Raw genomic sequence first — 15500 nt, 5'->3', positions numbered from 1 at the left:
TAAGAAGTGAGAAACACAACACATACCCAAGAAGTGTTTCTATTCTGAGCCGGTGAGCCAAAACATGCCGAGGCGATGACAGACAGCCTTGCCTAATCAGTTCTCAGGACAAATCTCATGTCCACTAACAGTAAACATGAGACTAACCACAGCATTAACGTCATCTCACCATTAAGTCCTGGTATAAAGATGGCGACAGAATCCACACTGGTACTGTGTTGACTCTGTTGCCCCCTTCTGGTTTATAGCAGAACATTATTATCCTGTGTCTCACATTTAACACATGGGTGCTGAGAGATATGTTGCTTTACTTTTATATTGTCCTGAAAGCTGGAACTTTCATTACAGTACAGCACAGCCACACTTTGTCATACACATAGCTGCACTGGACTCTAATATTCACAAATGAAATGTCCTGTTATTTTCACCACAGTCATGTTTTTTTTTCTATTGACATTTGTTATCTTAGTTACTCAGCCAACAAATTATGCAGACTGATATGATAGTTTCTCTCTCTGTAGACACTCTCTCCCTCTCTCTCTTTGTCAATGTTCCCTTTTCTCCTCTATCCATTACCTGTATTAGCCCCTCCTCCCCCGCCCCTGCAGTGAATGGGGCCTTTGTGGGGGGCTTCCCAGCATTCCAAGGGAATTCTTGCAGGTGAGGGTATGCAAACAATCCAGTGCTCAGATGACTACTGCAGCAAACCCTATACAGCTGTTTTGATGCAAAATGCTCCTTGGACATACAGCCAGAGGTTTTGAGCGCTGAGGACTGAACTACAAGGGTGTGACTGCAGCAGCAGTCAAGAGACAGAAAGGGAGGGAAAGGGAAAGAAAGAGAGAGAAAGGGGAGGAGGGAGAGAAGTGGCCCATTCCTTCTAACCAGGTGAGCCACCACACACGCATGCTCAAAAACACACTCACTGGAGCATGCTGCCTCACATAGTACACACACATAGTATGATCAGTAGATTAGGGAACGTGTTGGAGAACATAAGTAAATATTTGCCTTCCATTTTACTTACTACTCTTCAAAGGATGGCTACACAACTACCGAAGCTCTTACCTAAAGTATAGGATCTCACAGTACTGTTATCTGAGGTGAATGAATACATAACAGTCTATAAGTCATATATCAGCTTCTTAGTGACAGGTCCCTGGAAAACACACTGCACTATCCACACTGGGTGCACTGAAGGTGAGTTTGTGTGTTTTATTTGATTTGATTTATTTATTTAGCCTTTATTTAAACAGGTAATCTTGTTAATTCACAGGATATCATTCTCAAAAGAGACTTCTCTAGGGCAAACGCACCAATACAATACAAACACATACAACACGTGCTTAAAATGTGTGCGTATGTGTGTGTGTGTGTGTGCGTGTGTGTGTCTGTGTGTGTGTGTGTGTGTGCTTGTGTTCTCACAGACATACTAAAAGGGACTGGATATGTGTTCACGTAGCCACTGCAGATCATCTGATTTTGATCTTTAAACATGAGTCTGAGGTTTTTGCATGTGAAGAGCAGAAGACTGAGTCTAGCTGTGTTTTCATGCATTTTTTTTCAGAGAGTTTCATTTGACTGTCACACACTCTTTTTGCACCCTCCTCCTGCCCAAACTTCCCCTCTTTCCTCTGTTGGAACTTGCCTATGCCAAAGACAACACTGCCTGCAGGTAGGCTGGTTTTCCCATGCAGGCTCATTACCTGACTTTGGAGTTTAAAGAAACACTAATGTATACATAATGTACAGTATCTACACACATAAAGATTACATACAACATATACATTACACATACTGCTGTGAGTTCCTGTCATGCAAACATATATCATCCTTGTTTACACTTGTTTACACTATTTAGACAAAAGACCTCCGCCTTGACTTCACACATTGGGAAAGAAGCCTTCTCATTGTTCTGCTGGGAAGAGATATTTTATCTGCACTGTCTGTTATGGGCAGAGTCCACAAGAGCAGGGACTTTACTTCTCTCTAATCTTCAATTACTCCTCACCCATTTTATCTCTCTTGGCCTTTGACATCTCATTCTCTATCTCCAAATCACGCACTTCCTGTCACGTTTGCATGTTCACAGTACAGTTTTACGGTAAAGACGCTCAGCCATGGCATAAATTGAAGGTTTTAAAAATAGTACACGGTAGCCACCACAGCTTGAAGCGGGCATGAGCCACAAGCCAAATAGCGTCAGATTTTGGCTGTGACTGGTATTTGTCAAGTATACAAGCTGCTTCTGTCAAGAGCCACTCGTTTTTCTAGTTTGAAAATTGTGTTGGCTGCTGTGGAATTAAATCAGCTGAATCCACTTTTTGCTTTGACTGGTTTACATAGATTGATGCTGCACATTACAAAAATATATATCGATGTATATTTGTGTTAACGTCACCTAATTAAAGTTGAAACATAAGCATATTTCTCTCAAAACACAGTGGAAAATCTGCCATTGGGATATGATAATTTCACCTCTGTCTAATATAAATCACCCTGTTTCAACAAGTCAAGTCAGTGTCTCAATAAAGTCTCATCTCCTTAATACCAGTGCCTTATTTCACCTTGGAAGCATGTGGAACTACATGTGAAAATCTCCCCCTATCGCCAGAATTTTACACTTGTTTTAGGAAAAATACTATTTTAAAATTGAGAATGAACCTAAATGATGTTTTATTGTATGGTACCGAAGCTCAATGTTTGATTCAGTTCATTCCATGTTCCCCAGCAGCATGTTGGCGATGGTCAGCGAGTGGCTGTGGTGGGAGCGTCTGTGGCTGCCAGCAAACGTCTCCTGGTCTGACCTGCAGGACCACGAGGGCCGGGTCTATGCTAAACCCTCTCACCTCTACGCTGTTGTGCCCTGCGCCCTCTGCCTGCTGCTAGTCAGATACCTGTTTGAGAGGTGAGGATGTGTGAGTCATGTCAGTGTGTAACTATCACCAGACTCACGGCTTTAACCCGCCCTTATTTCCTGTTGTCTGTGGGCTGTTGCAGGTACCTGGCCACACCACTGGCTAATGTTTGGGGAATTAGGGATCGGGTGCGTCTCCCGGCAGAGCCCAATCATATCCTAGAAAACTACTTCTGCAGCCATTCGCGAGTCCCATCACAGGTACATTAAAGGGGCAGTACCCTGAAACAAAAGAGGTTATTTTCTGTGCACACAATCTCACACATCTTACAAAACTGGTGAGACCGACATACAAAGCAATTTAGTGAAAGTGAATGAGACTGAAGTTGCCATCTGAGTTTCCTTTTTCCTCCATTTAGTGATATGCACAATGCAGTGATATTATGAAAAGTAAAAGCCTAAGAATCTTTCTCAGAGCATCATGTACGCCTTAGGTTAGAATTAAAATTTGATTAAAATCTGATTTAATTAGTGAATTCCCTGGCGTCTTGCAAAGTTTGCTGATTAAGTTAAATATTTGTTCTCTCTGTTGCCGAAATAGTGAATCACCTGCACAGTAAAGGAATAAACACTTTTATTATTTTGCATCAAACCTCGTTTACCAAGGAGCAAAAAAATTGGTGCTGGTGTGTAACTTGGCTCTCAGCGAAGTGAGGCGGTGAGTGGGAGTGTAACAAGTATGTCTTTTTCTTCCTTCTGTCTCAGGCTGATGTGAGGTCTCTGTGTAAGAAGACCAGCTGGCAAGAGAGGAGAGTTCAAATCTGGTTCAGGAGGAGGAGGAACCAGGAGCGACCAGGGCTTCGCAAGAGGTTCTGTGAGGCCAGGTGTGTATGTGTGGTTCATCTATCTATCTATCTACTATCTATCTATCTATCTATCTATCTATCTGTCCAAATCTGTCTTTGACATTATCTCAGTTTTTTTCAGAGGTGAGTGTCAACATTGTGACAGAAGGCAAAATCAGGCAGCTGACGTTATGTTTTTTGCATGTCAACAGTTGGAGATGTGTGTTCTACTTATTTGCATTTATTGGGGGAGTCGTAGCCCTCTATGATGTGAGTATTCCTGCGTCTTTTCCTTGTTTCAGCACAGGGACATGTATGTTGCTCAGAGCAGCCAGTTTTCCTTTGCTTAAAATATTTTGCTTTGCTCTCTCTCTCTCTCTCTCTCTCTCTCTCTCTCTCTCTCTCTCTCTCTCTCTCTCTCTCTCTCTCTCTCTCTCTCTCTTTCCCTCCTTTCTTCCCTTTTCCCCCTCATAATTTGTGTGTATCTCTTTACTTTCACTATCTCTCTCTCTCTCTCTCTCTCTCTCTCTCTCTCTCTCTCTCTCTCTCTCTCTCTCTCTCTCTGTGCCTCTCTGTGCTTAAGGTTTTTTTTTTCTCACACTCTGGCAGGCAGTTGATATAGCAGAAAAACACACATGAGCTCATTGGCCAATGTTTACCCTCAGCACTGCTTTCAGATGAATCCTCCATCCCCCTCACACAACCCTTCTCCTTTTTTTTTTTTGCTTGCTTTAGAAACCTTGGCTTTATAATCTGAGGGAGGTTTGGGCAGGTTTCCCTAAACAGGTGAGCCTTACCTTTTACTTTGACACCAACCATTCCTCCTACAATATTATAATGTTACCATCTTGTCATTGTGTGTGTGCATGTGTCCATGTAGTCCATGCTACCATCTCAGTACTGGTATTACCTCTTGGAAATGGGCTTCTACCTTTCTCTGCTACTCAGACTTACAGCTGATGTGAAACGGAAGGTGAGTGCACAGGACGTTTGTATCTATTTCAAAATAAAGCATAAAGTCCTTCACTTTACAAAGAGTTTCATTTCAAAAAGCTTTCACCTTAAATTCATTACTCCATGTGTTAACACAATTTTCTAAGAAAAAAAACTCTGAAACAACTTAAAATAGTAAGTAACTAATAATTACTAGTAATTTTCAGACACCATGTCCATTTTGAAATGAATCCTTGATTTTGCCTATCACATTACAAACATGCAACAACAATGCTTATGTGTATGCATACATACTCATGTGTTATTTATGTAGGATTTCAAAGAGCAGGTGATTCACCACATAGCCACTCTGACTCTTCTGGGTTTCTCGTGGATCTCCAACTACATCCGTATTGGGACTCTTGTTATGGCGGTTCATGACTCCGCTGACATACTGCTAGAGGTCAGTTCTACTCTTACATCAGAGCATGTGCATAAACATAATCTGTGATAGGCTGGTTCCTCACTGTGGTCTACAGAAATCTGTGGGCTTAAAGGAATAGTTCACCCACCCAACAGAATCAGTCATCAACTTTTATGCAGTTTTCTAGAGCTGTGAAAACATGTTTCCACTGAATTCTGTAGTTTGAGTGACATGGGCGTGAGTGTTTGTTGCTCTAGGCAGCTCTTGAATAGGTTTGAAAACAAAAACAAACGCAAAACAAAAGTTCTGCCAAAGATGCATGCCTATTGCCCAAATATTCATGCCTGCCTGCTGGCTCCCTCTGACCCACTGCTAATGCTCCTCTGTCTGCATGCTGCATGCATGAACAGCTACCATAGAGGTAAGGATGTGCTGTGTACATGGATTACTGACAATCTCTGGCCATGCACTCCTGCCGCAGAGTGGATCAACAGCATTAGTAATATTGCTGAGATTTTGATATCTTAGCATAGGACTGAAACATTTGGACTTGTCACTTTTTTGTGCCAGTGTCCTGTACTTTCCCAAATAGCAAGTTTTTTTTTTTTTTTTTTTTTCTTCTAAATATGACTCCTCAGTCTTTTTCATATTCCCATGTGTTGGTCCTACTTCACTGAGTTTTACCTTTTTTATTTTTTTTATTTTTTTTGTCATTCCTGCTTTATTTGGCTGTGATAGTGTAGAGAGACAGGAAAGGCAGGGGAGAGAAAGGGGATGGCATGCATGATAGACGTACACACTTGGGTTAGAGGGGACTCTTTGGATATTTTTTAAGCAGCAAAATTAGTTTTGCTCAAAATGCCAATGTAGAAATCCTGATTTAATTGCTGGATTTTCATTTTGGGACAAAATATTCCTTTAAGGCAAAGGGTCTAACTTGTTTCCTTTCACTGTTTTGACCTTATCCTCTCACAGGGTGCAAAGATATTCAACTATGGCAAGTGGAAAGGGACAGCCAACGCTATATTTGTGGTGTTCACAATTCTCTTCATGATGACAAGACTTGTCATTTTGCCTTTCTGGTAAGTCTGCAAAATAGAAGTAACCATAATTGAGTATTTGGGTGATGATCGCTGTGTGATGTGTGGAAAAAGTCATGTATGCTTACCTTCTACAGGCTGATCCACTGTACATGGGTATACCCAGTAGAGCTGTTTGCTCCCTTCTTTGGCTACTACTTCTTCAACATCATGTTGCTGGTTCTGCAGATGCTCCACCTCTACTGGGCCGCTCTTATTTCACGAATGCTTTACAAGTTCATCTTCAACAAGGTGCTGTGCAGTAGTATCCACATGTGTATAAAGAGAAGGGGGATTTGTGAAAATGATGTGATGTCAGTTCTGCAAGTTTCATGCCTCTGAAAGTTTGTTATCTCACCATTTCTTAACTCTTTCTCTCCTCCTTGGTTATCATTTCCTACATCTACTGTGTGGCGCATCATCCTGCAGCTGGAAGGGGATGACAGGAGTGATGAAGACGAGGATGACAGTGACCCACCTAAGAAGAGAAACCACCGACAGAGTCACATGAATGGCACTGGAGCCAGAGGCCGGGCCAACGGGCACTGATGCAGACAAAAAAGCAGAGAGAAATCTATAAAAAAAAAAACATGGACACATAAACGGACAGACTCACAGTCCAGATGCCAGTTGTCATTGGCAGGAGCCCATCGATGGAATATAATCGTGTTGCAAAGGGGACGTTATACTTGAGCAGAAAGTATGATTTTAAAAGGAACTGTGAAGGATGATGCATAACATGTAATGCAATGCTGGTCTCTGGAGTTCACTGAATCCAATGATAAACTGTAAAAAATGTATATTATTAATAATAATAAAAAAGCAACAGACACCTTTAGTGTGTTGGTTTTGCCACTGATAATGGCGATGAGGCTAAGGATGATGATGATGATGAGGCTAAGGATGATGATGATGATGAGGATGATGAGGATGATGATGATGATGATGATGATGATGGCAATGATGAGTCCTACATGTGTGGGTGTGTGCCCACGTGTGTAAGTGTGCATGCAGGCTCATGCTTCTCTGTGTTAGTGCCAAACACAAACACTGTGAGGGAATCTGTTTTTAAGAGAGTGTAGGACTGTGTATAATTAATTAAACTGAATATATCAGGATGCTGAATTCATGGTTCAAAGAAGAGAAATTATACTGTAGGCGCGCTGATGGTGCTCAGGATTATTAGCTGTATCAGCGCGCCCTCTGGCGACAATCGACGGGAACTGGAGGAAGCCAAGACGCTGTTACCATGGACACCAGTAAACAAACCATGCTTGCTGGTTAAAGTAGCGGTTTGGAAAAGTTAATACAAGTAGCTTAAAATCAGCATGGCTTATGTGAGAACTTACTGTCCAAAGGTGCGAGTCGGAAACTGGGACATGAACCTGCGCTTGGAAGAGGTTTGTTCAAAACTGACAGGCAGGCAACTTTGTGGTGTAAACTGGCGTCTGTAGAGCAAACATCCATTATCGGACACACCTGTCGTCGCTATCTTTTTCCAGCTGTATGGATGAAGAGAGATTTTTGTAGACAAGCGGTGTATAAAATCTAAACGTGCACCATCACATATAGCATCTTTTGCAATGACGCGCCCATATTTAGCCTAGTTATTTACACCGAAATCATACAGGCACCTAAAACACGTTAATATTTCTGGAAAAAAAAAAAAAAGTGGAAAGAAAAAAGCACATTTTAAGCCACGAATTACACAACGTTATGTCTCTGTTTCCGGCTTCATTTTGTTGTTTGGTTTCATTTTTCTTCCTGTGGATAACTGTCCAAACATTAACTGGTCTGTTAAATCAAATGAACTGAACATAGAGGAACACATACCTGCATGCACCTACGTCCAGTAATCATAACCTCTGCTACTACAGCTCTGATTGGCTTGTGCTGCTCACAGTACTTAATTGCTCTTACTATGTGGTGGATGTCAGTATCGCTTTTTCCACAACCCACACTGAGAGAAATTAGTTAACACTTCCTTTGCTGGTCACCAAAAGTCCTTCTGGGAAATGTAGGAAATCTTATCTGTGGATAATGAAGCAAGTTGAGGGAAAGTAAAGTAACTTTTGCATTGCATTGAAAGTCACAGACTGATGATACAGTGCTTAAAAGGACTGCACAGTGCTCCAGGTTTTTAGGCCTGTGCCCCATAAGCATAAATCTCATGACAACACACTGCTGCAAATGAATGATGGATGCTTGATTCATTTGGTTGTAGGCCGACCATGACCTTAATCTTGTGACTGATTCTGATTCTGTCCAAAAATCAATCTGTGATGATGCTAGAAGAGTATTAAAGTACTGGCTGCATTAGTCCAACTGGTGGAGTGATTTTGATGCATCGACACTTTTCATATATTTTCTCCCTCCAGGACGCAGTCAAAGAGTTCCTGGAGAGGAAGGAGAAGGGTGAACTCACTGTGCAGAAAGTAGACTTCCTGAAACACAACATTTTGAGACAGGTATGAAGGGACAACTGATCTGAGTCTACTACTTCTATGTTCTTTCAAAATAGTGTAATATTTAAGGTCTGGCTAAGATGTTACTTAGAAATCTAGATGTATTTCAGTTGATAAACAAACAAACAAAGAAACACAAAACCCCTGTGTTTGATGCCTGCTTTCATTTTGTGCATGCACTGAATAATCAAATATGTTAGCCCAAAAAATATTTACTTGGAAAAGTAATGACTATTGAAAAAGAAAAAAAAAAGACTAAAAAAGAAGAAAATACTTTGAAACAACTTACACTGCCATAAAACAGAAATGGAACACAGGGAATAAGTGAAAACTTCAAAAACAATAACTTATATGATGATGATGATGATGATGATGATGATGATGATGATGATGATGAAGATGATGATGATGATGATGATGATGATGATGGAAATTATGGTGATTATAAATATCATAATGATGAAACTGGTTATGCTGTGGGCTCCTGTGTGCAGGTGAATCTCTCTGTGTCGAAGGATGGTGGATTGCACTTTGGAGATGTTGTGATGTTGGTGAATGTGGGCGGGCCGGACAGAGAGTGCACCTCCATCAGCATCAACGCCGACATCAGCAGTTTGTCGAAGACCTCTAACCCTGTCATTCAAGCCCCATGTGCAATTAGTGCAGGACGAAGTTTGCAGCCCTGTGCACGCAATGCCTTTATCATCACCAGGTGCGCACTCACATCAGCATTACACACAGTAGTGTAGTGCCTGTGCATGTCACACACACAGATGTAAGCAGTAGTCGAGTTGTAAAAAAAAATTCAGGGGGGATGGTCAATTTTTTTCACTTGATGAAAAGTGAGGATGTCAGTTTTACAGGGGGGAAGATTTTGACCATTTTTATTTCAGGAGGGATGCCATCCACCCTCATCCCCCCTCAGCTTGAGTAGTGGATGTAAGCCCATAACACCACATGTGTGTGTTTAGTGTCGATGGCAGTCCAGAGGGATCGGCTCTACATTATGAGCAGAGTTTTGCCCTGAAATCAACAAGTGGCTTTGCCGGAGGAGTGAGTAACACACACACACACACACACACACACACACACACACACAGCAACTTCCTTAAACCATGTTCCTATGTCAATACTTAAAACGGTCTGATTATATAAAGTTTAAGCCCCAATATGTAAGATGTGAGACAGTATGAAGCATCAAACAATGCTTTTACAACCAGAAAAAAGAGAGTGTCCTTTAATTACAGAATTACATTTACTAGAGCAAGAAATGTAGTGTATGTGTCCTCTTTTTTATACATTTGACACAGGGTTCACTTTGTGTTGTGTCTACCAGTGTTTCTTAGCTTTTCTGAAATCACTGTAAAGTACAGGCTTTTTGGCTTAATGAATCACACACTCCTTCTAACCTCTCAGTGTGGTTGTGCATATGTTTCCTTCTTCCTTCAGCTTTTTTTGACCAGTGACCTTCGGACTTTTCAGAAGGTAAAACAAGTCTAACATTTATTAACGATGAAAAACTTAAATGGTCATGTGTTCTATAACTTGGCCATAAACCAGAATCCGATGTAAGGAAATGTGTTACAAGGAGTCTTTGTCATGCTGGGAGTCTTGAAAATATTGTGACTTCATTTGAAGTGTGCAAAGAAGTCCCGCCTCCAGGAAGTGAATTTGGAGGAGGATAGCTCTTTTGTGTCATGGTGGAAGATATTGCACTTTGATCCCCAGGAGAGGCTTGAATACGAGGGTCAGCCTATCCCTGTAAGTCCACTCCCTGATAACTAATAACACCAATAAATGTCCTTTTTTTGTACTGTAATAAATTCAATAGATGATTCAGGATAGCTGTGAATTGGTGTAGCCATGGTCCAAGATCATAACATGGCCAATAGATACAGTCAGCACAGCCAGAAATGCCCATCCAAAATATGGACCCATGCCCCTCATCTAATATAGTCACTGCAGTTTAGTACTGGAGTGTTAAAATCTTGCAATATCTTATATTAGATATGAAATGGGGGTGGGGTGATGAGGGAAAGACAAATGGATAGACAAAACAGACTGCTGAAGACACAATGGTGTGGCTCCAGAGGTAGAGCAGTTGTCTGGGAATTGGAGAGTTCCTGGTTTGATCCCCGGCTCATCAAGACACTGAAGTGCTAACTGCTCCTGATGCGTTGCTGGCACCTTGCATGGTAGCCTCTGCCATGTGTGTGTGAATGGCTGACTGTGGGGTAAACATTGTAAAAAGTTTCATACCATCATATTTTGACAAAGAAATGCCTGGTTGGCATGCCAAATGCAGGTTGGCAGGTGTGGTGTAAAAGTAAATGTTCACTCCAGCAGCTTGCCATCTCTGGAGCTGCATCAGTTGCACTTGATACCTTGTCCAATTTTCATATGTTTGGGATTTAAAATCTGTTGTGTCTGTCTGTTTTCTGCCTCACTACAGTTACAGTGATAGATTCACTTTGTTTTTGCTTACCGTGACCCCACCCTCTCACAGATGACATGCTGCTGACTGTATCTACGCTCACCAATTTTTTGTTTGTTTGCTTGTTGTTGTTAGTGTTGTTTTGCATTGTATTACCTGCAATATTTTTATGTTATGTTTAAAAAAAAAATCGAATCCCTTCTTTATACCCTGACAGGCAAACGTGAAAGTGCTCATAACACACTGCAAGACAAACCAGGCTCTTGCTGTTCTGGGCAATCAAGTTCTTTGGTAATTTCCTCTTAACTTTTAAAATATCCTCAAAGTGGAACATGTTATACAGTATAGACTTTGCAGCTGCATCTCCTGGCAACCGTGTCTGACCTCATTATGGAAGTCCACTAGGGAATTGTCGATGCAAGTGGCTAAATGATGGCTGCATATATATCTCCTGGTCCTGGACTGGAAAGAGAGATACCTGACATAGATTGTTGTGCTGTGAGTGAAGGTCAATTCAGAAATGGTAAATCCTATGTAAAAGTAAACAGTTTAATAAGATGGATTTGTCCACCTTATTATTACTTATTACTGTCATGTCATTGGAACTTAAATTATGTGTATTCATTGCTGTTGAGACGGGCAAGTTCTAAGTTTACAGCAGAAACACAATCAGTTGTTCATATCCACTGTTATCAGGGACTGAGGGCCCCCATAATGTCTGTGTATCACTGATAAGCTCTCTATAGTGCTGCGGGTAACACTCTTGTCTCTGCAGGACCACCTATGGCAGAGAATATGAAGTGACGGCCCACACCTTCTTGGATTCCCACAAAGCTGAGCAGGACAACAATCACTGGGTGCTGTCCACTTCTGACCCTGCAGGGGACGGGCTTTTACTTCTTGAACGCTCACAGCCAGTGGACAAAGCCACTGAGCCAACACAGACAGACCCTGGCATTTAAGCCAAAAATATAATGACAGAAAACAAAGAGATACAACATCGTTATCAACAGCAATACTGTTTGAAATAAAGATGTGTCTGGGTCACTGATTTTTCCCTGATTTACACTTGATGTTTTTTTTTTGGTTTTTTTTTCATTCCATACAGCTTTTTACTGTCAAAATGACGAGATACAAGAAAGATGGGTAGACAGAGTAAGTGATGACAGGGGCGCCGTATATGGGAGGAAAGTTAGGACAATTCCAAGGGCCCTTGCCTGGCAGGGGCCCCAAAAAATAGGTAAAAACTAATATAAAATTATTAAACCATCATTGAGTAAATATATATATCTATATCTTTTTCATGGGGCCCAAAATTCCTGGCGGCACCCCTGAGTGATGATACTATGTCTCAAGCCATACTCAAATCCAGGACACTGCATTAGCCAGCTGAGCCATCAGTACTCCCTGCATGAAGAAGCAATATGATATGTTTCTTCAAACAGAGGAAGAATTTGACTTTCTTTGTTCTAGTCAGACATTAGACATTGGATTAAGCAGCCATTTTAAGGGTTTACAGATTAACATAGATAAAATCAGCGTCCATGTGGGTCACTCTAAGGAGCACATAGGAGGTTCAAATGCTCTGCTGTATTTTCTGGAACCTGCCACAGCTTCAGAGGTATTGTTAAAGGCAGTTTGAATAATGTGACAGATGAGGCTGAGGAAGGATAAAACCCCTCAGGTTCATGCCAAGAGTAACAACCCATAGAATTAATGGAACACTTTTGGGATTGAACCTAATGTTTTGATGTCAAATGTACACAAAAACATAATCAGTGGTGCAAAATGCTCTTACATATGGGATTCTGATGGGATAAAAGAGTTGCCCTGAATTCCTGAGGCATTTCTAAGCTCTGTTATTTTGAGAATTGAGTGCCATTCATCATTCTTTACCACATCATAACAAGGTGGTGTGATTTCCCATTTGAAACCACATAGTCTGCATTTAAGGACTCAGCTTTATCAGGTCACTTTGACATATTATTAATGGCCTATACCGGGCTAATGACTTAATACATTACTTGTCAGTGCTCGGGGTTTTCTGTTCCAGGTCTGTAATTACTAGTGCTCGAAAGAGTTCTCCTTGCTCTCTGCAAAGGAATGCACACAATCTACACGGAGTTAGCTGCACAGTTGGTGTTTAGTCTATTGTGTCATGACTTTGTCAGAGCTGCTGTGTCTAATTTACAGCGTTTCCCACCGTTGGAGGGTATTTTCCTTTTTAAGGAATGCAAGCTATGTGTGGGCAGTGGGAGAGGACACGGATGAGGTGCTGATTTAACTTAAACACATATTTCACAAATAATTACAAGGGTGTTTCTCTTCCTGTTATTATTATGGCAAAAAGGCTATCCCTAGTGTTAAAAGAAAGCCTAGACATTAAGGATTCTGAAATCCCTGTGTCTCAGAGTAACTAGAGGTGCAAGTAAAAGATAGCTACATGCAAAATGAATGAGACTGATGAGAGGGGGATAGAGTTACATGAGGTTATCATGGGTTATGAGAAACTGGATGGATCCAGTATGAGTAATGCAAATGGTGTCAAGGTGGAGAAGTTGTCTCTGTTCTGTGTGAGTCTTGATAACAGTGCACCACGTGACTCTGACCACAGTAGGAGAGTGATCTATATTCGAGAGACTTTAGAGCTGGTGTTTCTGGGCAGAAGAGACACGTGCAGCTCCTTGATAGGGAATGCTGAAAAGTGGCTCTGACCTTGCTCTGAAAGCAGATACATGACATATTACCTTTGTGTGTGCGTGTAAGTGAGCCCCCTTCTCTGATCCTTCATAACCACTGGCCCATTCTTTTGGTCAGCAGGTGGTGTATTTTTTTTGGTCTCTTGCTGAAGGGAAGAGATGTCCAGATGGAAATTTGGCCTCCTTAAAACACAATTTCTATGTATCTAATTTTTGTGTGTCAATAATAACCATTGCACTTTAACTGAACAAGGTCAGTAAAAAAAAAAATAATAATAAAATGTGACGCTAAACACTGGGGGAATCATTTAATGAGATAAAACTATAATATTATCATTATACTGGTAGTGTTTAATCATGAGCATCGCTCATGATTAAAGAGTCTGCAGTTTTTAATTTCAGCCAGCAGCTACATGAGGTGATTTCACTGATTGCCACACCTTCAAACAGGTAGGAACAATTAACTGATGGTGTAAGTGACTGGCTAAAAAGACCACCTGCATCTCCATGGCCCAGCTCTGCCTTTCTTACTGTCCAAACAGACTAAACACCAGCTGTTCCTTGGTGGCATATGACACCACCACCATAAAGCAGTAGTTGCAAAACTGGGATTCAGGAGCCACCAGGGGTCCTTAAGAGGGCTGCATGGAGTCCACCGCAAAGGGTGGAATAGATTAATTTCACATTTATGACATCCCTCGGAAGAAGAACAAGGCAATGTTGTCAAAACTGAAATTTCAGTAAGATTTAATTCAATCTTGAATAACACAAACATTCAGTACTTTCGCGAAATTCGTTCAGCAAGCTGAAATTCCATTTCAGATTGGATTAGTGTGGATTAAAATGGTCTAATGAAAAATGACTGGATGAGACAGAACTGCAGTCTGGCTTTGTCAAACAACTGAAAACATTCAACAGGGCCAGTGCTCCATGTCCTGAACTGAACGTAGGGCAGGGTGGTACATCGATATTATATAGTTTGATTTCGTGATATGAGCTTATTTGATTTTGTCCATATCACCCAGTCATGACCGAATCCCAGTCGGCCTAACGTTACTAACAGAACTGATGGCTGGAGTGAAAAATCGAGCCATTTCAGTTACAGAGCAGGTAAAGATGGACACCAAACAACAAGCTTTATCAAGCAGAAGAAAGAGAAACGGGATGGCATAGAGAAAGAGAGGTTGACAAGCAAGCAGATTAAAACAGCAGGAAGACAGAAAACTCTTGACAGCCTCTGCTGCCGATTCAACCTGTTGAGTGTGAACCACCTTGACCTGGTAATCTCCGTCAGAGTGAAGTATGAGAACCAAGCCCACAAAACAGCCCATTAGAAAGGTGTTAGACTTGGCAAATTAACTATCTCATGATCTGGCCACAGCAACTGCCAACTGTAGTGCAATCCCTCAGCTGTCCTCAAAGTGTCCAAGTCAGGCTTCTCCAACTGAGCTCTGGGGGTAAAAAAAAAAAAAAAAACGCTGATTCATATGAAACCAAAAAGCTCCAACCATGTTTAGAGGGTTCATCAATCCTTGACCTCCCTCTTGTACTTCGAGGAAAATTACAGTTGCCTTGGAATTTGACCAGCCTCTTCTGCATTTCCTCTAGCACGCCCCTTGTTGGCCCTTGTAGGCAACCAGGTTACATTAGTGATAACAACAACCACTGCCATTTAGACAGTGGAGCGAAATCCTTGTCCAGTATCCCTTCCCAGTTTCGCTCCTCAAAACCCTCATTGTCTAAAAAAATACGTAGCACCTTTAA

At 41.4% G+C, this 15500-nt stretch overlaps 2 protein-coding genes across 2 annotated transcripts; both read left to right on the top strand.

Moving 5' to 3' along the window:
- The first annotated feature begins 1059 nt into the window (after positions 1–1059).
- On the top strand, positions 1060–6727 carry cers3b (ceramide synthase 3b). The gene is made up of 11 exons (XM_030054693.1): positions 1060–1200; positions 2732–2908; positions 3001–3118; positions 3623–3741; positions 3915–3972; positions 4438–4488; positions 4583–4675; positions 4970–5098; positions 6035–6141; positions 6237–6390; positions 6568–6727. Exons 2-11 carry the CDS (start codon positions 2736–2738, stop codon positions 6685–6687), a joined length of 1122 nt encoding a protein of 373 aa, XP_029910553.1. The 5' UTR covers positions 1060–1200; positions 2732–2735; the 3' UTR covers positions 6688–6727.
- Positions 6728–7466: 739 nt separating this feature from the next.
- On the top strand, positions 7467–12073 carry cfap161 (cilia and flagella associated protein 161). Its single transcript, XM_030054694.1, has 8 exons — positions 7467–7538; positions 8517–8606; positions 9098–9315; positions 9575–9656; positions 10053–10088; positions 10242–10364; positions 11255–11328; positions 11813–12073. The coding sequence occupies exons 1-8, from the start codon at positions 7467–7469 to the stop codon at positions 11997–11999; spliced, it is 882 nt and encodes a 293-aa protein (XP_029910554.1). The 3' UTR covers positions 12000–12073.
- Positions 12074–15500: the final 3427 nt, after the last annotated feature.

The sequence above is a fragment of the Myripristis murdjan genome, chromosome 6 (genome assembly GCF_902150065.1).
Source record: "Myripristis murdjan chromosome 6, fMyrMur1.1, whole genome shotgun sequence".
Taxonomy (NCBI): Eukaryota; Metazoa; Chordata; class Actinopteri; order Holocentriformes; family Holocentridae; genus Myripristis; species Myripristis murdjan.
Note: the sequence above shows the minus strand (reverse complement) of the source record. Positions and strands in the feature narration are given on the sequence as shown.